The sequence below is a fragment of the Oncorhynchus kisutch genome, linkage group LG6 (assembly GCF_002021735.2).
Source record: "Oncorhynchus kisutch isolate 150728-3 linkage group LG6, Okis_V2, whole genome shotgun sequence".
Classification (NCBI taxonomy): domain Eukaryota; kingdom Metazoa; phylum Chordata; class Actinopteri; order Salmoniformes; family Salmonidae; genus Oncorhynchus; species Oncorhynchus kisutch.
In genome coordinates this window covers 44,715,367-44,743,213 of record NC_034179.2, presented here as the reverse complement: position 1 = coordinate 44,743,213, position 27,847 = coordinate 44,715,367, and the positions used below count along the sequence as shown (strand labels likewise).

The window sequence follows — 27,847 nt, the reverse complement described above, 5'->3', positions numbered from 1 at the left end:
CTAACCCTTCTACTGTAGATTTCACTGTACTCTACCTTTCCTCACCTGGTCCTATATCTGCCCCATATACTCAGCTCCTGTCCTGGCCACTGACTAAGTGTGTGTATGGGTGCGTGCGTGCATGCGCATATGTGTCTTTGTCCGTGCCTGTGTACACACGAGTGTATGTGTGTGTGTGCATGTGTGTGCACGTGTGTATATATATGTCTCTGTGTCTGTGTGACAGTGTTAACATGTGTGGTCGCCCCACAGGCGGGCCCTCCATGCCCGTCATGCACCCCAAGCGGAGCCCCACCAGCACGGGTGACCGAGAGCTGCGGGAGGGGCGCATGCCACCGCGTAAGGCCAGCTGCAGTGTGATGGGCAGTCGCTCGCTGCCCCCCTCCAGCCCCATGGTCAGCAGTGCTAATAATCCCAACAAGTCAGAGATCCCCGACCGCCGCAAGGAGATGACGGCCACCACAGTGAGAAACAGTGAGGTAGGAATGCTGGGTTGGGAAGGGGGGGGGGGGGTTAAAAGGGCTGCATTTGAAATGGAACTCTATTCCCCAGTGGAGGCTGCTGAGGGGAGGACGGCTCATAATAATGTCCGGAACGGCGCAAATTGAATGGCATCAAATCAAATCAAAATCAAATCAAATGTATTTATATAGCCCTTCGTACATCAGCTGATATCTCAAAGTGCTGTACAGAAACCCAGCCTAAAACCCCAAACAGCAAGCAATGCAGGTGTAGAAGCACCATTCCACTCATCCCGCTCCAGCCATTACCACGAGCCCGTCCTCCCCAATTAAGGTTCCACCAATCTCCTGTGCTATTTCCTAAGTAGTGCATTACTATACAGAGAATAGGGTGCCATTTAGGATGCAGCCTAGCAAAGATTTATGTTTCAAGCTCTGTGTTTGAAATGGCCCCCTGTTCCCTAAGTCAGTGCTCACCAGCCTTTTCTGAGTCAAGATCACTTTCTGAGTCAAAATGCAAGCTGAGCTCTACCTCTCAGATTTAATTTAAACATGACTTAAAAAAGCCTCCGCTCTTCCTCCCTCCTGTTAGAAAAGGAAACACATTTTTCCAGCAGATGATGAAACTCAAGTCGCACTGCATTATTTCTGCCTCATGTACACATTCATGTTGTTACACCTATGACCAAAGAAAGTTAAATATTCGTTGGTATTGAAAAAGACACAAGCCGCTAATAATAACAAGGCAAGCTTATCGGAACACTTTGCTATACTCAATCATTGCAGCTGTAGTGCTTGTTGTAACGTGAGTGGAAGTAGAGAGAACACGCATGCTATGGCTTAGAAAAGTTGACCGAAGTGTTGACAGTGTTGAATAACAACTTAAACATGACCTTACTCTTAAAAACAGAGTCTCTCTCTAGTCATGGTTTTAAAAGATTTGAAATCTCACAGTATCAACTTTGCTATGCGCTCGAGGCTGTGCAGACACGGTGATCTGAGATATCTGATTGGCCAGCGGTAAGCCTATAGGTGCTCTCTCTGGGCCTGCTGGGTAGGCGGAGTTCTACTGTCAGACACATGAAATGGTTCAAAATGGGAATAATTTGCCTTCCCTGTGCTACGACTGTTGAATCAAGTGCACACTGTCCACAGTACAAAACAAATAATAGGAAGACAAAGTGTGGTTGGTGATCACTGCCCTAAGTAGTGCATTACTATACAAGGAATAGGGTGCTGTTTCAGATGCACTCTAGGTTAGAAAATGGTCGCTAGCTATACGACTCCTGTTAGTACACATAGGTTTATATATCATATTTTCTAGTATATAGGCCGTGCCCAAAATATGTCTCACCTACTATTTACTAAAACTACATTCTGTGTACTAATCTTACTACATACAATTTAGAACATAATGTTTAGTTAAAATGTATGCAGTAAGCAATATATGTCAACATACAAGGCGCACGCATACTGAGAAGGCGCCATCTAATGCGCAATTGGGTTCACTCATTTTTGTGCAGTGCACCCCCTTGTTTGATTATCAGCTGTTGTCACACACACATGGGTCTGAAAAGACAATTCTCTTTCTCAATAGTATGCACCGAAATCTTACGAGATGAGAAGCCGAAATTAGTATGACATCGTGGCATTTAAAACTAGAATCCTTCATTGAAACAATAACAAAGCGGTCACCCTGCCTGTATTTTTGTAAAAAGCTGATGGATGGACCTGGAGAAATGAAACCACTCTCAAATTCCATAGAGCTATGGAAGCAAGAGCTATGGTAGCAAGGACTGACCATCCGTGATATCAAAATTATAGTTTTAAAAATGTTTTGAAGCTATAAATTGTTTGTTTAATTTGACATTGTTTACAAACATTGGAGAAAAAGAAGCTTGTATTTTAGGTTCTGATGGGATAAGATGGGGTACGGTGTCAAAAAAACTAACAAATCAAAAATGGATGTAGCAACTAATGAGACCAACTTTAAAGCAGCCAACATTTTCTACATTTCACATACTATAAAACATTATATTTTCACATTCCCAATCAGCCTACTATGTAGAACGCTAGTATGAACATTTGGAAACAGCCATTGAGTACTCCACTTTGGTAGTATGCAATGACAACTTGTAACTATGGTAACGTCTGATTTGGACATTTGTTCTGATCCCGCCCTCCTACTTTCCCAGAACAATATCCCGGGAAGTGCTATGACCCGCCGGAACACATACGTCTGCACGGACCGCTCCAGCACCGACAGACACTCCTTGCTGCAGAATGGCAAGGAGAACAGGTAAAGGACATGGAAGGACAAGGGAGGGAGAGGAAAAGCGAGTGAGAGACTCTCGAAAAGATGTCCTCTCATGTCCGCTGATGATGATATTTTTAGTGTTGTTTTTTTTTAATGTCAACCATGTTATTGTGAAGCCAAAGACAAATGTCCACTTTGTGTGGACTGTAACATTTGTCTAATTCTAATTGCTTCTCTCCTCCAGCTCGCTGTCCCACCGCCTACCCCCCACCTCCCCCTCCACCCTGAGCATCTCCGGGGCCGGGGCCTCCTCCTCTGGCGAGCGCTGCCGTCTGACACGGGGCTCCACGATCCGGAGCACTTTTCACGGGGGCCAGTTGAGGGACCGGGGCCCGCCCGTCTACTCAGCCCCGCCCACCTCCCCCACGCTGTCCCACCACGACGCCAGTCCACTGCCGCACGCCCGCAGCCGCGCCACTTCCAACCTCTTTACCAAACTCACCTCCAAACTCACACGCAGGTAAGAGGTCAGCTCCGTTACAGTCAGCTCCGTTACAGTCAGCTCCGTTAGTCAGCTCCATTACAGTCACCTCCGTAACAGTCACCTCCGTAACAGTCACCTCCGTAACAGTCATCTCTGTAAATGTCAACTCTGTAACACCTACCTCAAAACTCACAAGCAGGTAGTCTTGGACCAGGGTCATGTTTAGAATGGGAAACAGAGGTGGTAGGCCTACTACCTGAAGTTGTTCAAGAAGATCACAGATATTCATTCTCCATTGCAAAACGTTACAGGTCACAGCCCTGGGTCCTGACATTGGAAACAGAGCTAAATACGTTTTTACCTTGGCTTGCTGGACCAAGAACAACCTCTTTCCTTGGACTTACCCAGCTCTCCCTGGCCTCGGCTATTATACACTGCTCAAAAAAATAAAGGGAGCACTAAAATAACACATCCTAGATCTGAATGAATGAAATATTCTTATTAAATACTTTTTTCTTTACATAGTTGAATGTGCTGACAACAAAATCACACAAAAATCAAATTTATCAACCCATGGAGGTCTGAATTTGGAGTCACACTCAAAATTAAAGTGGAAAACCACACTACAGGCTGATCCAACTTTGATGTAATGTCCTTAAAACAAGTCAAAATTAGGCTCAGTAGTGTGTGTGGCCTCCACGTGCCTGTATGACCTCCCTACAATGCCTGGGCATGCTCCTGATGAGGTGGCGGATGATCTCCTGAGGGATCTCCTCCCAGACCTGTACTAAAGCATCCGCCAACTCCTGGACAGTCTGTGGTGCATGGAGCGAGACATGATGTCCCAGATGTGCTCAATTGGATTCAGGTCTGGGGAACGGGCGGGCCAGTCCATAGCATCAATGCCTTCCTCTTGCAGGAACTGCTGACACACTCCAGCCACATGAGGTCTAGCATTGTCTTGCATTAGGAGGAACCCAGGGCCAACCGCACCAGCATATGGTCTCACAAGGGATCTGAGGATCTCATCTCGGCACCTAATGGCAGTCAGGCTACCTCTGGCGAGCACATGGAGGGATGTGCGGCCCCCCAAAGAAATGACACCCCACACCACAACTGACCCACCACCAAACCGGTCATGCTGGAGGATGTTGCAGGCAGCAGAACGTTCTCCACGGCGTCTCCAGACTGTCACGTCTGTCACATGTGCTCAGTGTGAACCTGCTTTCATCTGTGAAGACCACAAGGCGCCAGTGGCCAATTTGCCAATCTTGGTGTTCTCTGGCAAATGCCAAACATCCTGCACGGTGTTGGGCTGTAAGCACAACCCCCACCTGTGGACGTCGGGCCCTCATACCACCCTCATGGAGTCTGTTTTCTGTTTCACTACCTGAGCCACTTGTGTGGGTTGTAGACTCCGTCTCATGCTACCACTAGAGTGAAAGCATCGCCAGCATTCAAAAGTGACCTAAACATCAGCCAGGAAGCATAAGAACTGAGAAATGGTCTGTGGTCACCACCTTCAGAACTACTCATTTTATTTTTTTTATTTTTTTCGGGGGTGTCTTGCTAATTGCCTATAATTTCCACCTGTTGTCTATTCCATTTGCACAACAGCATGTGAAATGTATTCTCAATCAGTGTTGCTTCCTAAGTGGACAGTTTGATTTCACAGAAGTGTGATTGACTTGGAGTTTCACTGTGTTGTTTAAGTGTTCCCTTTATTTTTTTGAGCAGTGTATATAACAGTACCAGTCAAAAGTTTGGACACACCTACTCATTCAAGGTTTTTTCTTTATTTTTAATATTATCTACATTGTAAAATAATAGTGAAGACATCAACACTATGAAATAACACATATGGAATCATGTAGTTACCAAAAAAGTGTTTTTTTATATTTTAGATTCTTCAAAGTAGCCATCCTTTGCCTTGAAGACAGCTTTGCACACTCTTGGCATTTTCTCAACCAGCTTTGCCTGGAATGCATTTCCAACAGTCTTGAAAGAGTTCCCACATATGCTGAGCACTTGTTGGCTGCTTTTCCTTCACCCTTTGGCCCAACTCATCCCAAATCATCTCAATTGGATTGAGGTTGGGTGATTGTGGCGGCTAGGTCATCTAATGCAACAATCCATCACTCTCCTTCTTGGTCAAATAGCCCTTACACAGCCTGGAGGTCTGTTGGGTCATTGTCATGTTGAAAAACAAATGATAGTCCCACTAAGTGCAAACCAGATGCGATGGCGTATCGCTGCAGAATGCTGTGGTAGCCATGCTGGTTAAGTGTGCCTTGAAATCTAAATAAATCACAGACAGTGTCACCAGGAAAGCACCCCCACACCACCTCCAGCATACTTCACGGTGGGAACCACACATGCTGAGATCATCCGTTCACCTACTCTGCGTCTCACAAAGACAGTGGACTCATCAGATTTGGACTCATCAGTCCAAAGGACAGATTTCCACCGGTCTAATGTTCATTGCTCGTGTTTCTTGGCCCAAGCAAGTCTCTTCTTATTATTGGTGTCCTTTAGTAGTGCTTTCTATGCAGCAATTCGACCATGAAGGCCTAATTCACGCAGTCTCCTCTGAACAGTTGATGTTGAGATGTGTCTGTTACTTGAACTCCGTGAAGCATTTATTTGGGCTGCAATTTCTGAGGCTGGTAACTCTAATGAACTTATCCTTTATAGCAGAGGTAACTCTGGGTTTTCCTTTCTTGTGGTGGTCCTCATTAGAGCCAGTTTCATCGTAGCGCTTGATCAAATCAAATCAAATCAAATTTATTTATATAGCCCTTCGTACATCAGCTGATATCTCAAAGTGCTGTACAGAAACCCAGCCTAAAACCCCAAACAGCAAGCAATGCAGGTGTAGAAGCACAGTGGCTAGGAAAAACTCCCTAGAAAGGCCAAAACCTAGGAAGAAACCTAGAGAGGAACCAGGCTATGTGGGGTGGCCAGTCCTCTTCTGGCTGTGCCGGGTGGAGATTATAACAGAACATGGCCAAGATGTTCAAATGTTCATAAATGACCAGCATGGTCGTATAATAATAAGGCAGAACAGTTGAAACTGGAGCAGCAGCACAGTCAGATGGACTGGGGACAGCAAGGAGTCATCATGTCAGGTAGTCCTGGGGCATGGTCCTAGGGCTCAGGTCCTCCGAGAGAGAGAAGAAAAAAAAGAGAGAATTAGAGAGAGCATATGTGGGGTGGCCAGTCCTCTTCTGGCTGTGCCGGGTGGAGATTAAAACAGAACATGGCCAAGATGTTAAAATGTTCATAAATGATCAGCATGTTCGAATAATAAGAAGGCAGAACAGTTGAAACTGGAGCAGCAGCACGGCCAGGTGGACTGGGGACAACAAGGAGTCATCATGTCAGGTAATCCTGGGGCATGGTCCTAGGGCTCAGGTCCTCCGAGAGAGAGAAGGAGAGAATTAGAGAACGCACACTTAGATTCACATAGGACACCGAATAGGACAGGAGAAGTACTCCAGATATAACAAACTGACCCTAGCCCCCTGACACATAAACTACTGCAGCATAAATACTGGAGGCTGAGACAGGAGGGGTCAGGAGACACTGTGGACCCATCCAAGGACACCCCCGGACAGGGCCAAACAGGAAGGATATAACCCCACCCACTTTGCCAAAGCACAGCCCCCACACCGCTTGATGGTTTTTGCGACTGCACTTGAAGAAACTTTCTGCATTGACTGACAAGCATGTTTAATAGTAATGATGGACTGTCATTTCTCTTTGCTTATTTGAGCTATTCTTGCCATAATATGGACTTGGTCTTTTACCAAATAGGGCTATCTTCTGTATACCACTCCTACCTTGTCAAAACACAACTGATTGGCTCAAACTCATTAAGAAGGAAAGAAATTCCACAAATTAACTTTTAACAAGGCACACCTGTTAATTGAAATGCATTCCAGGTGATTACCTAATGAAGCTGGTTGAGAGAATGCCAAGAGTGTACAAAGCTGGCATCAAGGCAAAGGTTGGCTACTTTGAAGAATCTATATATTCTGATTTGTTTAACACTTTTTTGGTTACTACATGACTCCAAATGTGTTATTTCATGGTGTCGACATCTTCACTATTATTGTACAATGTAGAAAATAGTAAAAATAGAGAAAAACTCTTGAATGAGTAGGTATGTCTGAACTTTCGACTGGTACCGTATATATAATGTAAGGAAGCATGTGCTTCCTCCATGCCAATCAACTACAGCTGCCCTGTTATCCACCACTCCCTTGGCCATGATTCAATGATATTCTCTTTCTCCCCCTCCTCCTCTCCCCTTTATTTTTTCTATTTCTCTCTCTTGCTCTTCCTCTTCCTTTCCGTACATCAGGGTCAATCTTGACCCCTCTAAGCGCCAGGGCTCAAACAAATCAGTCTCGGGTTGTACCCTTCCCCAGGGATCAAAAACAGTTAGTAAGTTCCCATGATACTAGCTTCTGTCTGCCTGCATGTCTGCCTGCCTAACCTACTGGATGTGTGTGTGTGTGTGTGTGTGTATGTATGTGTGTGTGCGCGCGCCTGTCTGACTGTGTGCCTGTTTACTTACCTATCTGTCTGCCTGTCTGTTACATTTATTTTTGTCTGTCTGCATGCCTACCTGTTTGTCTATGTCTTACCAACCTGTCTAATTTGCCTAGTACTTACCTGTATGCCTACCTGCCTGTCTTCCCACTTGTCTTTGTTCTGCAGCTCTCTGCTTTTTGGTTAATTCCTTTGGCATACACTTGTATAGGGTTGTCATCTATTGTCTTGAGGGTAACACTTTACTTGAATGCTGCATCATAAGGGCTACATAACACTGTCATTACAATGACTTGTCATAAACCGTTTTGACTTGCTGCAACTGACTTTAAACTGTCACGACACAAACCATGAATTAACTATGGCAGTTTTGCTAGATGATTGGCTAATCTACAGTAAACATAGTCTGTGTCATTTTGACAGTGTAAAGGCATTTGTCATAAGCTGACACCTATGACATCTGTTATGGCATTGTTATGAAAGTGTTACGTAGCCTTTATAATACATTGGGCTTCTGTTAAAATAAGTATTTGTTCCAGGGGCACCATCGTAGTGGATAAGGTCTTCTTGTGAATCCATCTACTTTGTTTTATTTTTATTTTGAATGACATTTGATTCCCGGGCATGAGGATTATCTTTGTTGTGTGGTGGAATTAGGGTTGCAAATTGAGGGTATATTACCGGAAACGTTCAAAGTTTACCAGTAAACTATCCAATTTTTTTGTGTGCGCATTTTATCAGATGACTATCTACTGTAGTGACGTTTTTGATACTTCAGATTATCACATGTGTCTCTAATTACCTCTGGAACTATGTGGCCTTATCACACGTAAACAGTGGTGTAGTGGAGGGTAAATGTAAGTAAATGCAATTTAGCCATATGTTTTTGATCCTATACAGTTTAACCACTGTATTTGTTTAACCGCGACCGGCGATCAGTTTATTTTTTTACTTTACCATTATTACCTCACTGCATGTAAAATGTAGAAAATATATATATTTTATTTTTAAATAGAATGACAAAACTGTCAAAAATCGTCCTAAATATAAACCATCAATTTAGTGAATACCATTGGTGTTTTTTAAATGTACACACTTTTATTTATTTTACTATGTCAATATGTCTTTATTGTAAATATTTTTGCGCCGAATTGGTAGCAGTTGTGAAAAAAAGTCAATAGTTGTAAGAGTTGCAGAGTTAATTGAAAATAATGCAATTGTTAATTATATGCTTTTTTCATTCATTTGGCTATTTTCTCTTGAACCATATGGTCTATCCACTAGAAACTCATGGACAATATGGACACAGATCAACAACAAAAAATGAATACTATATATGAAGAAAAAAAAAATCCTAATTACCATAGATTGCCACAGATTATCTTTTAACTACAAAAAGTACAGAAGATTCCGGTAACTTTGGTAAATATCCGGTATGTTTGCAACCCTAGGTGAAATTGATAGTGATGGACAGTTGGTGTCACAGAATGCACCAACATTTACACTGCTGTGGATTCTCCCACCTCGCCTTAAAAAACATGGAATGTAATCATATCAGTACAGTTTACTGTTCTCAATAAACAAACACAATATGAGACGCTTGGGGTTGTTTATTAATTTCTTATATTGATACAGCATTATTATTTGACTCTGTTGTGCAAGTCAGGGTGCTCTGATACAGAGTGATATTTGTGCCAATAAAAAGTATGTTGCACTAATATCACTCCATACTCTGACCTGTATACATGGGTTGCAACTACGTCACCTGATCGCGTCACCACATTGTTATCAACATTCTCAAGACGCTGTCAGCCATAGTGGCTCCTGAATGTCGAGTGGTGCCCAGTCATTCTGAACAGAGGCTAATGATTGTTTTGTCTTTACAGTATACTGTAGTGGCATGAACATATAATGACATTAATAGTAGGCAAATAATAAGTAGGAAACAACTTTGTCATCACCATGATGTTGTTACATTTACTTTGGACAGATGACAATGTTGTCATTAGCTAGCAAAGTTTGTCAAAAATACCTAGCAATGCTAACGTTAGCTTAAATCCAGTGCTCTCCTCTCACGCTTATCTAGCTAGCTAACATTATACTGCATCTAAAGGTAATATGAAGACATCACAATTAGAGGTCGACTATGATTTTTCAATGGCGATACTGATTATTGGAGGACCAAATACAGCCGATACCGATTAATCGACTGATTTTTAGATGTATATTTGTAATAATGACAATTACAACAATACTGAATGAACAATGTACACCTTTATTTTAACTTAAGATAATACATCAATAAAATCTATTTAGTCTCAAATAAATAATGAAACGTTCAATTTGGTTTAAATAATGCAAAAACAACGTGTTGGAGAAGAAAGTAAAAGTGCAACATGTGCCATGTAAAAAGCTAACGCTTAAGTTCCTTGCTCAGAACATGAGAGCATATGAAAGCTGGTGGTGCCTTTTAACATGAGTCTTCAATATTCCCAGGTAATAAGTTTTAGGTTGTAGTTATTATAGGACTATTTCTCTCTATACCATTTGTATTTCATATACCTTTGACTATTGGATGTTCTAATAGGTACTTTAGTATTGCCAGCCTAATCTCGGGAGTTGATAGGCTTGAAGTCATAAACATTGCAATGCTTGAAGCATTGCAAAGAGCTGCTGGCAAACGCAGGAAAGTGCTGTGTGAATGCTTACGAGCCTGCTGCTGCCTACCACCACTCAGTCAGACTGCTCTATCAAATCATAGACTTAATTATAATATAATAACACACAGAAATACAAGCCGTAGGTCATTAATATGGTCAAATCCGGAAACATTAATATCGAAAACAAAACATTTATTATTTCAGTGAAATACGGAACCTTCTGTATTTTATCTAACGGGTGGCATCCATAAGTCTAAATATTGCTGTTACATTGCACAACCTTCAATGCTATGTCATAATTACTGTATGTAAAATTCTGGCAAATTAGTTTGCAACGAGCCAGGCGGCCCAAACTGTTGCATATACCCTGACAATTAACGCAAGAGAAGTGACACAATTTCCCTAGGTAATATTGCCTGCTAACATTAATTTATTTTAACTAAATATGCAGGTTAAAAAAATATACTTCTGTGTATTGATTTTAAGAAAGGAATTTATGTTTATGGTTAGGTACATTCGTGCAACGATTGTGCTTTTTTTGCAAATGCGCTTTTGTTAAATCATCCCCCGTTTGGCGAAGCTGGCTGTCTTTGTTGGGAAGAAATGGTCTTCACACAGTTCGCAACGAGCCAGGTGGCCCAAACTGCTGCATATACCCTGACTCTGTTGCACTGAATGCAAGAGAAGTGACACAATTTCCCTAGTTAAAAGAAAGTCATGTTAGCAGGCAATATTAACTAAATATACAGGTTTAAAAATATGTACTTGTGTATTGATTTTAAGAAAGACGTTGATGTTTATGGTTGATGTTTATGGTTAGGTACACATTGGTGCAACAACAGTGCTTTTTTCGTGAATGCACTTGTTAAATCACCCGTTTGGCGAAGTAAACTGTGATTCAATGATAAATTAATAGGCACCGCATCGATTATATGCAACACAGGACAAGCTAGATAAACTAGTAATATCATCAACCATATGTAGTTAACTAGTGATTATGTTAAGATTGATAGTTTTTTTACAAGATAAGTTTAATGCTAGCTAGCACCTTACCTTGGCTCCTTGCTGCACTCGCATAACAGGTAGTCAAGCCTGCCACGGAGTCTCCTCGTGGAGTGCAATGTAATCGGCCACAATCGGTGTCCAAAAATGCAGATTACCGATTGTTATGAGAACTTGAAATAGGCCCTAATTAATCGGTCGATCTCTAATCACAATGACGACAAAAGGTTTTCCTACTAATTATTTGCCTCCTTTAGAAATGTTAATCAATGGCAGTTGACAATGCATTGAGTAGAATGTTCACTCGGAAGTCAGCCCTCAATATAGAACTTATGTAACAATATTGTGACGCAACGTACAACCGATGAATACCTGGAGTTTTTTTGTCGCTGTTGTCGTTTGCTTGTCCTCACTCTATGATTTCCTTTCCTTTCTTTTTGAATGGCTTCTCAGTATTGTGGATTGATGGTGACTCTCTCTGTGTACTTGGTGGACATGGAACTGCATCTCCCATAAAACACCTCTCTGATTCCCCATTTAATTGTGTGTGTTCTCTACGCAGGGTCACAAATGAACCTGAGGGAATCTGCCGATCTGCGGTCACAAGGTCAGTATATGTCACAAGGTCAGTATATCCGGCAACCCTTTGTCACCTCATCTATAACCCCAACATAACCGTGTTCACATTAACTGAAAATTCATTATTAGATTTAAAGGCCCAGTGCTGTCAAAAATGTTGATCAGTGTTATTTTCTGATAGTTGCTGTTTGAAAATACAATATACACAGGACCTTCTAATCAACAGGCTTGCATCGTCTGGAGTTTTTGCTTGCAATGGTGACATCACCATCGGTAAATTGGTAAAGAGACCTAAAACAAATAGAGTTCCAAACCTCTCTGCCAATACAGCTATTGTTCATTTTCCCCTCCCCACTCCTAGCAAAATGTATTTCCTGATTGAGAAATATGTTTTTGCTATAAAAAAAAATGGAAATATATTGCAGTAAGGTACTTAATTGTTACCCAGAAATTATTTGATATTGATATACAAATGGCTGCATTGGGCCTTTACTAGATTCAACCACCCATTCTCACTTTCTTTTCTCCTTACCCACCCCTTTCCCTCTAACAACTCTTCTCTCCTCCTTTTTCTTTTACTCTCCCACCACTCTGTCCTTTCTCTTTGTTTTTTTCTGTCGCTCTCCCTTTCTGGTCACCAGTCGCCATTTACCTGGGCATCAAAAAGCGGCCGAGCCCTGGGCCATCGGATGTGGCTGGGATCTGAGGGTACCCCGGGGGCGGCGGGACCCAGCAGAGGTGGTGCTGGCTCTGCGGGAGGCGGCACGGGGCTGCGGCTGCCAGGTCCACCACGCCGGCCCCTTCCTGCTCTCCTGCACCCACGGGGCGTCCGGCGGTTGCGTGGCCTTCAAGGCAGAGGTGTGCCACCTCTCCACGGGGGGTGGTGCCTCCAACAATAAGACTTCCAACGGGGTACGCTATACACGACTTTGGGGAGCACCGCTCGTTTTCCGGGACATCGCCATGCAAATCTCAAAGGACCTCGAACTCTGAATATAATGGGGGTTGAGAAGGATGGAAAGAGAAATATAGAGAAAGAGCGATGTGGGGCTGGACTCAAGATAAAATACATTTGCCCCTGTCTCTTACGTGGCTATAGCACTACCCCCCTCCGCACCAGTCTCAACCTAACCACCCGCCCCCATCGCCACACCACCCAGACCCAAATGTACCCCCCGCGTCCCTCTCACCACTACAACTGAACAGCTTCACCCACTGGAACCTGATCAGACAGGAATCCAGCTTAAAATGTTTTACTGTTAACTCTAGCCATAATGACTATTACTTTTATGATTGGTATCATTGTCTTTTTTAACGATCACCAACTCCGTACCGACAACATCAAAAACATTCTCGAAAACACTTCTCGCGTTTCGCCGTCTTTGACGCGCGTCACAGTACAGATATAGGATCTTGATTTGATCACCCTGTTGCAGTATAACATTCCTGCAATACAGGAAATGTAAAACTTGTAGTGTATTTGAGGTTTAAAAAGGCTTCTGAAGTTTGTAATTTCCACTTCAAAATTTCAGACTTTATTTTCCCTTACGAAAAATGTATCAACCCATAAAACATTTCCATGAATTATAATCCACAAAATAATTCACATTTCCTGTTGCTGCAGGATTATTTTCCTGCTGTAGCTAACTGGCTCAAATTAAGATCCTACATCTATGTATGTATTACTCTTTCTTCTCCCATTTGAACATTGATACTGATGAAGTGATCATCCAAGGACTTCTGTGGACGATATGCACAAATATGGAGACAGTTAACTCAATGATTTGACAAGCGGCATCAAAGGTTACTCTGTTTTTCTATTTGTGCACAGTATAGGCGGGATTGGATTGTTGGGCAATGACAGAGAAGTTGACATGACACTTTGAACCAGCCAATGGGAACCTTCATATCCATTTCCACTAACATCATCAACTGAAAAAGGTAGTAGGTGGGGATGTTATCTCGGACACATCATGAATCTATCTCAGTTAGTCTTACTGCATATGACATAAATAAACTGGACTGATATAGGTTTCACTTTAGTAGTATTGTACAAACCAAACACCATAATAAGCTATTATGTTAATGTGTAATGTCAGGCAGTATACACTTTGGTACATATCATGCTCCATTTTAGATATCAGTGCCAATACGAAAACTGAATCTATGTACAGTGCATTCGGAAAGTATTCAAACCCCTTGACTTTTTCAAAATTCTTTACTTTACAGCCTCATTCTAAAATGGATAAAACATTTATTTTTTTCTCATCAATCTACACACAATACCCCATAATGACAAAGCGAAAACAGGTTTTTAGACATTTGTATAAAACAAATATAACAGAAATACCTTATTTACATAAGTGTTGAGACCCTTCGCTATAAGACTTTAAATTTAGCTCCTGGAGATGTTTTTACAACTTGATTGGAGTCCATCTGTGGTAAATTCAATTGATTTGGAAAGGCACACAACTGTCTATATAAAGTCCCACAGTTGACAGTGCATGTCAAAGCAAAAACCAAGCCATGATGTTGAGGGAATTGTCCATAGAGCTCCGAGACAGGATTGTGTCAAGGCACAGATCTGGGGAAGGCTACAAAAAAATTTCTGCATTGAAGGTCCCCAAGAACACAGTGGCCTCCATCATTCTTAAATGGAAGACGTTTGGAACTACCAAAACTCTTCCTAGAGCTGGCCACCTGACCAAACTGAGCAAGAATCCAATGGGCACGACAGAGCTCCAGAGTTCCTCTTTGGAGATGGGAAAACCTTCCAGAAGGACAACTATCTCTGCAGCCCTCCACCATTCAGGCCTTTATGGTAGTGTGGCCAGACTGAAGCTACTCCTCAGTAAAATGCACATGACAGCCCACTTGGAGTTTGCCAAAAGGCACCTAAACTATTTGGCCTGAATGCCAAGCGCCAATTCTGGAGGAAACCTGGCACCATCCCTATGTTGAAGCATGGTGATTGCAGCATCATGCTGTGGGGATGTTTTTCAGTGGCAGGGACTGGGAAACTAGTCAGGATCGAGGGAAAGATGAAGGATAGTAAGTACAGAGAGATGCTTGATGAAAACCTGTTCCATAGGACAACAGGACAACGATCCTAACATGCTGACTAGACCGGACACGTCGCGTGCCCGAGCGTCGCAAAATACATTTAGAAATCCAAGTTATTCAATTATTTCACCCACACTGCTCGCGTGCACCAATGAGCATCTGCGATGCCAAGGGCTAAAACAGGACTCCTTTCTATTTCTGATGCAGATCGCGCTGCAAGTCCTGCCTCTTCCATCTCCTCGTTGGTTTATAGAAGCAGGTACCCACATGCCATCTCCTCATTGGTTATACCCGCGTGGGTGATTGAATGATGAACTGTTGCCGGTTGTCGTGGTAAAACTACGAAAGTTTAGATACCAATCGCCATATAAATTAAACGATGAAAAGGCCTGGAAGGAGGAGAGATGACTAGAAACAAATCGGTTGGCTGTTTTATGTGTGGATTAATTGTCGGCGTAGAGGACCTTGTGCCTTTCAGGTAAAATAACAACTCGATGTTTATATCCCAGGACAAATTAGCTAGCAACAGCAAGCTATCTAAATAGGACAAATTAGCTAGCAACAGCAAGCTATCTAAATAGGACAAATTAGCTAGCAAGTGCAAGATAACTAGGCTAATTGCCATACATGTTTAATGCTTTTCGACCTGTCCCCAAATTAATGTCATTGGTTCAGAGTTTGTTTTGATATTTTAACCTGCGTGTCGTGATCGCATTTGGTGTAGGGGGACAAAATAAATGTATGCACGATAGCGCACGAGGGCGTACGAGCACAGCCGGTTTGGGTTCCGTGTTAATCCCACAGCCAAGACAGCGCAGGAGCAGCTTCGGTACAAGTCTTTGAATGTCCTTGAGTTGCCCTGCCAGAGCTCAGACTTGAACCCGATCGCACATCTCTGGAGAGACCTGAAAATAGCTGTGCAGCGACGCTCCCCATCCAACATGACAGAGCTTGAGAGGATCTGCAGAGAAGAAATAGGAGAAACTCCGCAAATACAGGTGTGCCAAGCTTGTAACATCATACCCAAAAAGAATATAGGCTGTAGTCGCTGCCAAAGGTGCTTCAACAAAGTACTGAGTAAAGAGTCTGAATACTTATGTAAATGTAATATTTCAGTTTTTTATTTTTAATACAATTGCAAAAATGTCTAAAAACCTGTTTTTCGCATTGTCATTATGGGGTATTGTGTGTAGATGGATGAGGAAAATGTTTTATTCAATCCATTTTAGAATAAGGCTGTAACGTAACAAAATGTGGAAAAAATCAAGGGATCTGAAAACATTCTGAATGCACTGTAGATCAAAACTGTGGTTCGTAGCGCTATAAGTTTTTTCACCTTCAAACCTCTTTAGCTATCTGTAGCTTTGGTTTCCTGCACATACCATTGGAAAGTAATTCCTTTGCCAAATTCCTGTTCCGTAGAAACTCTTTTATCCCTCTGATTGGCTGGGATCAATGTCTGTGTTGGCACTGGTCATCATCAATAATCATATCAAGCCATTTCTAAGCATTTTATCCCCTACCTCTGACGGTTTGATCTCTCCCTTTTACCTTTCTTGAACAGAGTTGAATTCAAGTCATGAAACAGTTGCACAGTGAGTTGTTCCTCAGCATAAAATAGTTTAACTCAATGTCTAATGACTAAAAGGGTGACTGGGAAAGCCATTTTTGTTTCAATGCAAAACCAGTTCAGTGCAGAACATTGTGCCCTTGAAAGCCACATGGCTTTGCCAAAATGCAAAGCTGTCAGGCTTCATAGTGAACCAAATCTGGAACAGACCTGGGTTGAAATAAATTATTATTTAACATTTCAAATACCCTTAGATACTCTGCCCTAAACGTTGGGCAAAAAGAGAGAGTATTTTAGTAGTATTTTTTTAACAATATTTGCCCACTGAAATAGGCTACATAGTTCAGAGAAACTTAATATAGAAACTCAAATAGAGATAATACTTGATCCAGATCTGTTTTGGAATAAGTCATATTTCTTTCAATGTGATGCAATGCAATTTTGTTTGGATTCTATTCCGTGCCCTGACGTTTTATCTTCAGCTATCTCTCAACATCAAAATCCGTTTTTTTCTTCTGAGGTAACTGCACAACCGTCCAATCCCATTCCTACTGTTACACACGCTGGTGCCTCAACTCTGACACCCTTTAGCATTTTGGCACTGGTTATCTTCAGATCAAACTGGTTTTGTCTACTGTTGATGACTGTGGGTTGCTGTGAGGTGTGGGGGGGAATGCATAGACACACAGATGAGTCATTTAGAGAGAGAGAGCCTTAAAGGCAGTGTGACTGGGATGCTGTGTTTTCCCTCTTGCACCCCTTATGCCTACATATAGTACATGTTCAATGCTGGAAAATAAGCTAAAAAAGGCTTCCTCACATTCCCCCCTGATAAGAATGAATGATGTACTATGATGTTCATGTAGGCTACAAGATTTCTGCCTGATTATTTACTGGTAATACTCTCGATCTCAGTTGTGGCTTTTTGCTCATGGTGACATAACCAGTCAGAACAACGTGGTCATTTAACTTTTGATCTCTTTTTATTTCAATCTTCACCACAAGCGTTTTTACTGTCCGTATGTCCGTTTCTTTTTGCAATCCTCCTCTTGTTTTGTTTTTCGAAAACACTCCCAGCTGTCATCCACTTCACAGACACGTCGTTAAATCATCTCTTCAGAACCTCCTCAGTGCCGTTTGGTCTGCTACGCTGCCACATGACAGGATCCCCTATAGAGGAGAGCAATACTAATCTACAACAATACACAGCCCTCAACAGTACAGACAGATAGATTCACGGGCCTGAGGAGGGTCAGTCCTATGTCCTATAACATTGTGGTGTATATTAGCATTAGGTAATATAGACCTTGATGCACTTTGCTTTGACTTGAATCAGCTCCTTCCAGTGGAATCTCGGGCAAAGCCCACAATGAGCCACTGGAGGGTGCCAATGTCTTAAATGTGAACACTTCAATTTGTGGATATTTGCACAGGTACTTTATTTATTTTTTAGAATAATATCGTAATAAAACAATCTGCATTTATATCAGCCAGTTTATGGCTGTATAGAAAATATATGAATATAGTATATATCTTAGAGCTCAAGGTTTATTTATAGCTAGAGCAAGGGAAGTACTTCTAGTTTAAAGCAGTTTCTGTCAATGACAATGTGGAACAATACCAACCTGCAATCCTGCATGACTTCAAAGTTTGGGTTTTTGGGAGAGGGGGGGGGGGTTGAAATGATTCATATCCATTATTCATAAAAATGCAGTCAGTGTTTGGACATATATATATATATATATATATATATATATATATATATATATATATATATATATATGGTACAGAGAAATGGTACCAAGTACAAATGGCAGGCTTTTGGCCAATTGCAATGATTTCAGTCAATCTTCTATTACTTACAGGGAAATTGGTTCAATTTGGACAATTTTACTTCCTGAATTCTGCAAATGTAACTTAAAAGGATTATCCACTGGATTTTCAGAAATGTACTTCACAAGTCTCAGATTTCCTCCACCCGTATAACAAAATGTAAAATGTGTCTAATGTGTTGTTGCAAATTCTGACATTTTAAATTGATGTTTCAATTCACACTATCCCTGATAAACACAAATGTCAGGCAGATCTGATAGGAAAACCGTGGGTGTGTTCAAGCAATAGTAACGTCTGTTTAAGTCTTTACAGAATTAAAGTAAAGCATCTGGTTGATGAACATGCTAAGGTGAAGGAAAAAAAATGAAAAAAAAAAAATGAAAAATGTTTCCAGGTGGAATATAATACAAACCTATGAATTGCAGAAAGATAGTTCGATGTGTGCTGGTATGCCTATAAGAGACTGTCAGTGGTATAGATGGTTGTTGGACACAGTATTGTGACCCCAGGGGCTCAGTATTTAAGTAATGTACATTGTCATGCTAGAACTGTTTATTTTTGGAAATGATGTAATATGCAATAGAGGCCAATGAAACGGATGAAGAGACACATTTTGACCTGGACGCCTAGTTCTGTACACCCCTTGACCCCTTCAGAAACAAACCATGTGAGATTGTGTTACCCAAAAGCCCTGTTGCTTTTGGTCTAGAGAGAAAGTGAGAAACATGGAGCGGACGAGAAATTAAATTCACAGATGTTGCCATTGTTTCTTTGTTTTTTGTTTGTTTGATGGATTTCTATGTTTGCTGCATGATTGATCATCAATTGATTCTTGCTGTTGATCTTACTACAGATAATAACTTCATTTGACAGTTAGGCTTTTGGAAAACATCTTTACCTACCACCCAGCAAATACACAACCACCATACAAAGCTATATGAATGTTTACTCCAGGTTGTGAGCGTCAACGTGCCCTTGCTACTTTGTAACAACACTTCAAATACCCTGTAAGTAGTACACTGTCTTAACAACAGCACCTTTAACTGTTAGTATATTCTACACCCTACAGTGTTAAAAAGTACATTCTATTAGAGGCAAAATATTTACACAGAGCTGGTTTTGTATAACATTTCACGTTTACACCCTATACTGTTCAAATGTAGTCACTATTAGAGTTTACATTTACTCTGATGCAGTTTAGTTGTAACACTTGACGCCAGTGAAGAGTAAATACAACAATAGGCAGTGTTACCCAGTGTTAATTTTCAACTATTCACAGAGTAACAGAAACTTTGTAAATGGTTAGAAAGCTAACCCTTTTGAAATTGTAATATTGATATATTATGGCTCCCGAGTGTTGCATTGGTCTAACTTGCTGCATCTCAGTGCAAGAGGTGTCACTACAGTCCCTGGTTCGAGTTCAGGCTTTATCACATCCGGCTATGATTGGGAGTCCCATAGGGCTGCGCACAATTGGTCCAGCGTCGTCCGGGTTTGGCTGGGGTAGGCCGTTATTGTAAATAAGAATTTGTTCTTAACCAACTTGCCTAGTTAAATAAAATATAAGAGACAATACGACAAGAGTGTTAACTCTACATTGAGTGCATGACCAAGAAAGACGTCAGCATCTGTATTTGTTCATGGTGATTATTGGACCACAGTTTCAATGATAACTTTTACTGATACATTTTAACAACCCATGTGATGCCACATCTTATCAGACAAGCCCAACTACAGTGGATGCTGATCCCAGGACATTACCGACTGAATAGGAGAAAAGTGAGAAAAAATGGCAGAAGGAAGAAAAGGAAATGGGTCTGTGTTCTGGGTACCAGATTCCTCTGAAGTCGGGCCAGTCATGGGCCATAACAGCACCCAACAGCAGGGGGAGCAGGGGGAGACCCCCTTATGTCCTGAAGAGATTATTCAAAAAATGTCCACACTACTTTTGCTCAGCAGTACTCCTCCTATAGTGAATGAAACCCATAAAACATGTCAGAGGAACGTCTCTACCTTCAGGTTCTCGAAATTCAGGTCGATCTTGTGCTTGTCTGTGGGCTTGTAACCACTATGACGGTCTGAGATGATGGGGTCCAACAGATCCTTGAAGACCTCGTAGGACTCCTCCTCACCAGCCACGCAGCCAATGGTCATGATGAAGGGGTGACCTGAAGACATAGAGAGGAGAGGAGGGTAAAGAAGGCAGCACATCTACGGAGTAGGCTTACTGACTTTAATATACCACTCTGTGGTGTAAAAATATGCAAGACTTCAAGAAAGTGTGTGATATGTAAAATGCAAGTTACACATACAGTATTACAAGATTCCCCAACTGGTGGGCCGTCAGCCGAATTTGGCCCGCTTGTGATTTTATTTGGCCCCCCCCATGTTTTCTGAGCAAAAAATATATATATATTTTTTTAGATATATTTTTTGGGATTGATTTAACTGTTGGACATAAAAGACTGTAAAAACACCAGAAAATCAGCTCCAAGTTATATCCATTTTGGGAAATTTGTTCCCAAGTATTCCTACACATAATAGAGACATGTGAGTGTATACAAATATAAGCAAGGTTTGAAATGGTTATGTTTTTGTCAAATATGATATATGTTTGGGCTCCATCTGCTCAAGACAAAAATTGGCTCGTGGCTGATTCTAGTTGATGATCCCTGCAATATTATATTCACTAACATGGATATGGGAGCAGATACCTATTGTATGAAACTAAAAGCCCACACACATTGTTGCAGCTTGTGCATATGTTAAACCTGCAAATACCTTTCCCGTTTTCGGCTCAGAAACTCACAAGCAATGACTCCCGCTAAAACTGACAGTTGACCATTTCTCCTCAGTTTGAGTTTGGTTTTCACTATGAACAGACAGTGTACCAATTTCACCTCTATTACAATGTTGCATTATTGAAACTCTTCAACTGGGTTCTTGTGTCCATCCCACTCAATGACTGGAGTGCAGTCTTGGTTATAGGCTACATCATCTCCCAGGCAGCACCAACTCCTACCACTTCATCCAGGGTTGCAAAGGGAGGGTACTACTGGAAAGAATTTTGGTAACGTTCACATTTGTTTTCCATTTTATTTTATCAGATGATGTCTAGTGGCCTTTTTGGGTACTTCAGATTATCACAGGTGTGTGAAATTCAATCTGGACCTCTGTGTGGCCTTATCACATGTAAATAGTGGTGTAGTGGAGGGTAAATGTAAGTAAATGCAGTCTGGCCATTTTTTTTGTTCCTATACATTTTAACCACTGTATTTTTAACCCCGACCGGCAATAAGAGTTTACCCACCTATTGTTTTTACCACTACATCACTGCATGGAAAATGTACTAATGTACTAATGTATGTACTTTAATTAGAATGACAAAGCCGTAAAAAATCTATTTAAATATAAACCATCAACTTAGTGGATACCATGTGTTTAATATGAGGGTTTCAGCATTACTGTATATATATTTTTAAATGTACACACTTTTATTTATTTTACTATGTCAATATGTCTTTATTGTAAATGTTTTTTTTTGCAACCATAGTCTAGGCTATATTCTATATTATGGTATTGGTATCTCTTAAGCGATGGCATTATGATTGATTGATGCCTAAGCTTTAGCTCAGCAGGCTACAATGGTTGTGCAGACTATTGTAGGGATATCTGCTCAGTTCTACTTCTGAGAGTTGTGTGTTTGAGGTGGTTATTGTCTATCCTCAGGGGGTGTATAGGAGATGTGTGGCACTCACCAGGGTTGCCGACACCTGTCTGGATGCGGTCATCCTGTGTGAAGCCGGAGGAGGTTTGCTTGCCCCTCAGCTTGGCGTACATGTCCTTGGTCAGCACCTTGACCATGTGGTTGATGTGCTTGGTGAGGTCAGGGTACTCCTCCTCAACTTTGAAGTTGAGTTTGAAGTTGTTGTGGGTGTCACCGAAAGGCATGCTTGCGTTTCTAACACTGTGGGGGAAAAAATAACAAAACCTCTTTGATCTTTAGATTTTTATTGTCCATAATTTGCACAGAAAAACAGCATCGTATAGACACATTAGGAATCCCTGAATTGCTTTGAAACCACCAAATATAATAGTAACCTATCAAGAATGTTCCCAGACACTGACAGTTGAGGAGATTCAATAGAACATCTGCAAAGACTAAACGGTATCCTAGTAACAAACGTCAGTCAATATCCATGTGCACTGTGTCAAGTTGTTCAGAATAGTTAAGGGGGAGCACTTATACATTGGATATTTTTAACACCCTCACCCCCGACGTCATAACCTCTTCAACATTCCACCCACCATATATAATCCCCTCTTCAGTCCCCTTACCACTATCTCACACTCAACCCCTCTCTTGAACACCCCTACCCTTTATTCCCTTTGTCCACTTACACACACTGAACAAAAATATAAACACAACATGTAAAGTGTTGGTCCCATGTTTCATGAGCTGAAATAAAAGATCCCAGAAATGTTCCATTCGCACAGAAAGCATATTTCTCTTAAATTGTGCGCACACATTTGTCTACATCCCTGTTAGTTAGCATTTCTCCTTTGCCAAGATAATCAATCCACCTGACAGGTGTGACATGTCAAGACGCTGATTAAACAGTATGATCATTACACAGCTGCATCTTGTGCTGGGGACAATAAAAGGCCACTCTAAAATGTGCAGTTTTGTCACACAACACAATGCCACAGATGTCTCAAATTTGGAGGGAAGGTGCAATTGGCATACTGACTGCAGGAATGCCCACCAGAGCTGTTGCCAGACAATTTAATGTTAATTTCTCTACTATAAGCTGCCTCCTATGTCGATTTACAGAATTTGGCAGTATGTCAAACAGGCCTCACAAACGCAGACCACGTGTAACTATGCCAGCCCAGGACAACCACGGACCTCCACATCGGGCTTCTTCACCTGTGGGATCATCTGAGACCAGCCACATGGAAAGCTGATGAAACTGTGGGTGTGCACAACCAAAGAATTTCTGCACAAACTGTCATAAACAATATCCTCTCCAGGGTCTTGACCTGACTGCAGTTCGGTGTCATAACAGACTTCAGTGGGCAAACGCTCACCATCACTGGCAAGCTGGAGAAGTGTGCTCTTCTCAGATTAATATTTGTTTCAACTGTACCAGGCAGACAGTGTGTATGGCGTTGAGTGTGCGAGCGGCTTGCTGATGTCAATGTTATGAACAGAGTGCCCCATGGTGGCGGTGGGGTTATGGTATGGGCAGGCATAAGCTACGAACAACGAACACCATTGCATTTTATCGATGGAAATTTCAATGCACACTGATACCATGACGAGATCCTGAGGCCCATTGTCGTGCCATCCATCCACCATCCATTCATGTTTCAGCATGATAATGCATGACCCAATGTCGCAAGGATCTTTACACAATTCCGTGAAGCTGAAAATGTCCCAGTTCTTCGATTGCCTGCATACTTACCAGACATATAACCCATTGAGCATGTTTAGGATGCTCTGTATCTACGTGTACGCAGCATGTTCCATTTCCCTCCAATATCCAGCAACTTCACACAGCCACTGAAGAGGAGTGGGACAACATTCCACAGTCCACAATCAACAGCCTGATCAACTCAATGCGAAGGATGTGTCATGCTGCATGATGCAGGTCACACTAGATACTGACTGGTATTCTGACCCACGCCCCTTCCTTTTTTTAAGGTATCAGTGACCAACAGACACATATCTGTATTCCCAGTCATGTGAAATCCATAGATTAGGGCCTAATGAATGTATTCCCAGTCATGTGAAATCCATAGATTAGGGCCTAATGAATGTATTCCCAGTCATGTGAAATCCATAGATTAGGGCCTAATGAATGTATTCCCAGTCATGTGAAATCCATAGATTAGGGCCTAATGAATGTATTCCCAGTCATGTGAAATCCATAGATTAGGGCCTAATGAATGTATTCCCAGTCATGTGAAATCCATAGATTAGGGCCTAATGAATGTATTCCCAGTCATGTGAAATCCATAGATTAGGGCCTAATGAATGTATTCCCAGTCATGTGAAATCCATAGATTAGGGCCTAATGAATGTATTCCCAGTCATGTGAAATCCATAGATTAGGGCCTAATGAATGTATTCCCAGTCATGTGAAATCCATAGATTAGGGCCTAATGAATGTATTCCCAGTCATGTGAAATCCATAGATTAGGGCCTAATGAATGTATTTCAATTGACAGATTTTTTTATATAAACTGTAACGTGGTAAAATCTTTGAAATTGTTGCATGTTGTGTTTATATTTTTGATTAGTATACATATTCACCCCATACACTACACTCACAATGCAAAGAGAACAAACACAGCCCCCCTTCACTTTACAATATACAGGTAACTGCCAACATAAAGGAAAACTTGAGTAAATGAGGGATACAAAGTATATTGAAAGCAAGTGCTCCCACACAGGTGTGGCATTAACATCCCATCATGCTTAGGGTCTTGTATAAAATGCTGAGCAGGCCCAGTTGCCCAATATTTGGGCTACAATGGCTAGAAGAATAGGTTTCAGTGACTTTGAAATAGGTGTGATTGTTGGCACGTCTGGCAGGAGTTTCAGTGACGAAGACTGCTCAACTTGCTGATGTTTCACGTAAGCCATGGCCGTCTGAGTCACCAGATCTCAACCCAATTGAACACTTATGGGAGATTCTGGAGCGGGGCCTGAGATAGCATTTTCCACCACCCTTAACAAAATGCCAAATTATGGAACTTCTTGTGGAAGAATGGTGTCACATCCCTCCAATAGAGTTCGAGACCCTTGTATAATCTATGCCAAGGTGCGTTGAAGCTGTTCTAGCAGCTCGTGGTGGCCCCACACCCTATTAAGACACTATGTTGATGTTTCCTTTATTTGGACATTTACTTGTAGCTCCCTACCCTACAGTGTGATCACCCTATCAGCCGTTTCATTGTCAAATGTGTCAAGAGAATCTGACACGTAGCCTATAAGATATTTTCAAATATCAATTGATTTTAAAGTCAAACCAATTCACCAGAATGCCAGTGGTTTAAAGTACTGAAGTAAAAATACTTTAAAGTACTACGGGTATCTGTACTTCACTATTTCTAGTTTTGACTACTTTTACTCCACTACATTCCCCCCCCCAAATAATATACTTTATACTCCATGCATTTTCCCTGACACCCAAAAGTTACATTTTGTATGTTTAACAGAACATGAAATTGGTCCAATTCACACACTTATCAAGAGAACACCCCTGTTCCTCGCTACTGCCTCTGATCTGGCAGACTCACTAAATACAAATGATTAATTCGTAAATTATGTCTGAGTGTTGGAATGTGCCATTGACTGTCCATAAATAAATAAAAAACAAGAAACATTGTGCCGTTTGGATTGCCTAATAGAAGTCATTTGTAAAAAGTTTATTTTTGCAATTACATTTACTTTTAATACTTAAAAACTTATTGGGGATAGCCCTATTTTTTCAAATTTTCACCTAAAATGACATACCCAAATCTAACAGCCAGTAACTCAGGCCATAAAGCAAGGATAGGCATATTATTAGTACCATTTGAAAGGAAATACTTTAAAGTTTGAGGAAATGTGAATTGAATGTAGGAGAATATAACACAATAGATCTGGTAGAAGAAAATATAAAGAAAAAAACTACCGTATTTTTTCTACCACCATCTTTGAAATGCAACAGAAAGGTCCCACGTCTAGCCATCACTTTGGTTGTAATTCCAATGGTGTCGACAAGAGGGCATGTGCAGACGGACAAGTTTAGCAGCTACATTTTGCGACAGATATGGGGTTTCCTGATACTCCCGTAAAACCCAGCTCATTGGCTATCTGTCTAGCTTTGTTTGACCCTGATTGGTGCTTATTTGACAAAATTACAGTTGATCAAGTGAAGATCGCCTGTGTCATCGGCGTGCCATGAAGGCATCGCTCACTGATCAAATTTGGTGTCCTATAGGATATACTACACCCCTAATGATATAGTGGTTACGTTCTAGGATCGCTGAGGAATAAATATGAACGTGATTTGACTGGTTGAAACAATCTTTAGAATTAGATTTTCACAGATTCCTTTTTTTTTTTTATTGAACGAGTGTAAATACAAAATCGATCGTGCATGCTATATGGACCTTTTTAGGATATGAAAAATGATTTTATCTAACAAAACGACACGTCATGTTATCTCTCGGACCCGTTGAATGATAAATCAGAGCAAAATTCCAGAATGTCAGTATACATTTCATCTTCAGAGGGGAATTTATCAAACCTATCGCGGTGAAAAAAGTGTTTCGTTGTTAGGAGCTCTTCTCAAACAGTAGATAATTGCAGTAACCTTTCTTCTGAAACTCATCAGTCTATTCTTGTTCTGAGAAATGAAGGCTATTCCATGTGAGAAATTGCCAAGAAACTGAAGATCTCGTACAATGCTGTGTACTACTCCCTTCGCAGAACAGCGCAAACTGGCTCGAACCAGAATAGAAAGCGGAGCGGGAGTCCCCGGTGCACAACTGAGCAAGAGGAGAAGTACATTAGAGTGTCTAGTTTTAGAAACAGACTCCTCACAAGTTCCCAACTGGCAGCTTCATTAAATAGTACCCGCAAAACACCAGTCTCAATGTCAACAGTTTAGAGGCGGCTGCGGGACAAATGATGAGTTGGGATTTTGCCTGAAGACCAGACAATAATTAAGTAACTGTCCTTGGGATCAGATCCTGTTCATCAGAGCCACAACAAACTCTGAAGGTCTTTGCCTCAGTTTAAATACCAGGCAGACACACAGCCATATTCTGGCCATTTTAGTTTCTGCACGATTAGCAGTCCGGTTCGGTATGCTCTGCCCCATGACAGGATCCCTTATAGGAGAACAATACTAGTCCCACAGAACACAGACATATAATGAATCTTGTCTTCCCTCCTCCTCAACCTTTACCCCTTCTCTAGTCAAGTTTCAACCTGGGGATACATTGGGAATTTAGAGGCAGGGGAGCCCTTTTTTGGAACTGTAGGCTTCACTGTGGGAACCACACATGCAGAGATCATCCGTTCACTTACTCTGCGTCTCACATAGACATGGCGGTTGGAACCAAAAATCTCAAAATTGGACTCATCAGACCAAAGGACAGATTTCCACAGGTCTAATGTCCAGTGCTCGTGTTTCTTGGCCCAAGCAAGTCTCTACTTCTTACTGGTGTCCTCTAGTAGTGGTTTCTTTGCAGCAATTCAACCATGAAGGCTTGATTCACGCAGTCTCCTCTGAACAGTTGATGTTGAGATGTGTCTGTTACTTGAACTCTGTGGGCTGAAATTTCTGAGGCTGGTAACTAATGAACTTATCCTCTGCAGCA

General features: G+C 41.5%; 1 protein-coding gene across 1 annotated transcript in view; it reads left to right on the top strand.

The window, feature by feature from the left end:
- The window catches only part of LOC109891827 (MAP/microtubule affinity-regulating kinase 4), a 57,286-nt gene extending 38,054 nt beyond the window's left edge, over positions 1-19,232 (top strand). The window contains exons 13-18 of the mRNA XM_031826789.1: positions 253-479; positions 2,657-2,760; positions 2,963-3,238; positions 7,569-7,651; positions 11,984-12,046; positions 12,642-19,232. Of these exons, the coding sequence (XP_031682649.1) occupies positions 253-479; positions 2,657-2,760; positions 2,963-3,238; positions 7,569-7,651; positions 11,984-12,046; positions 12,642-12,706 (818 nt within the window). The 3' untranslated portion in view covers positions 12,707-19,232. The remainder of the gene's footprint in view (positions 1-252; positions 480-2,656; positions 2,761-2,962; positions 3,239-7,568; positions 7,652-11,983; positions 12,047-12,641) is intronic.
- The last annotated feature ends 8,615 nt before the right edge of the window (positions 19,233-27,847 follow it).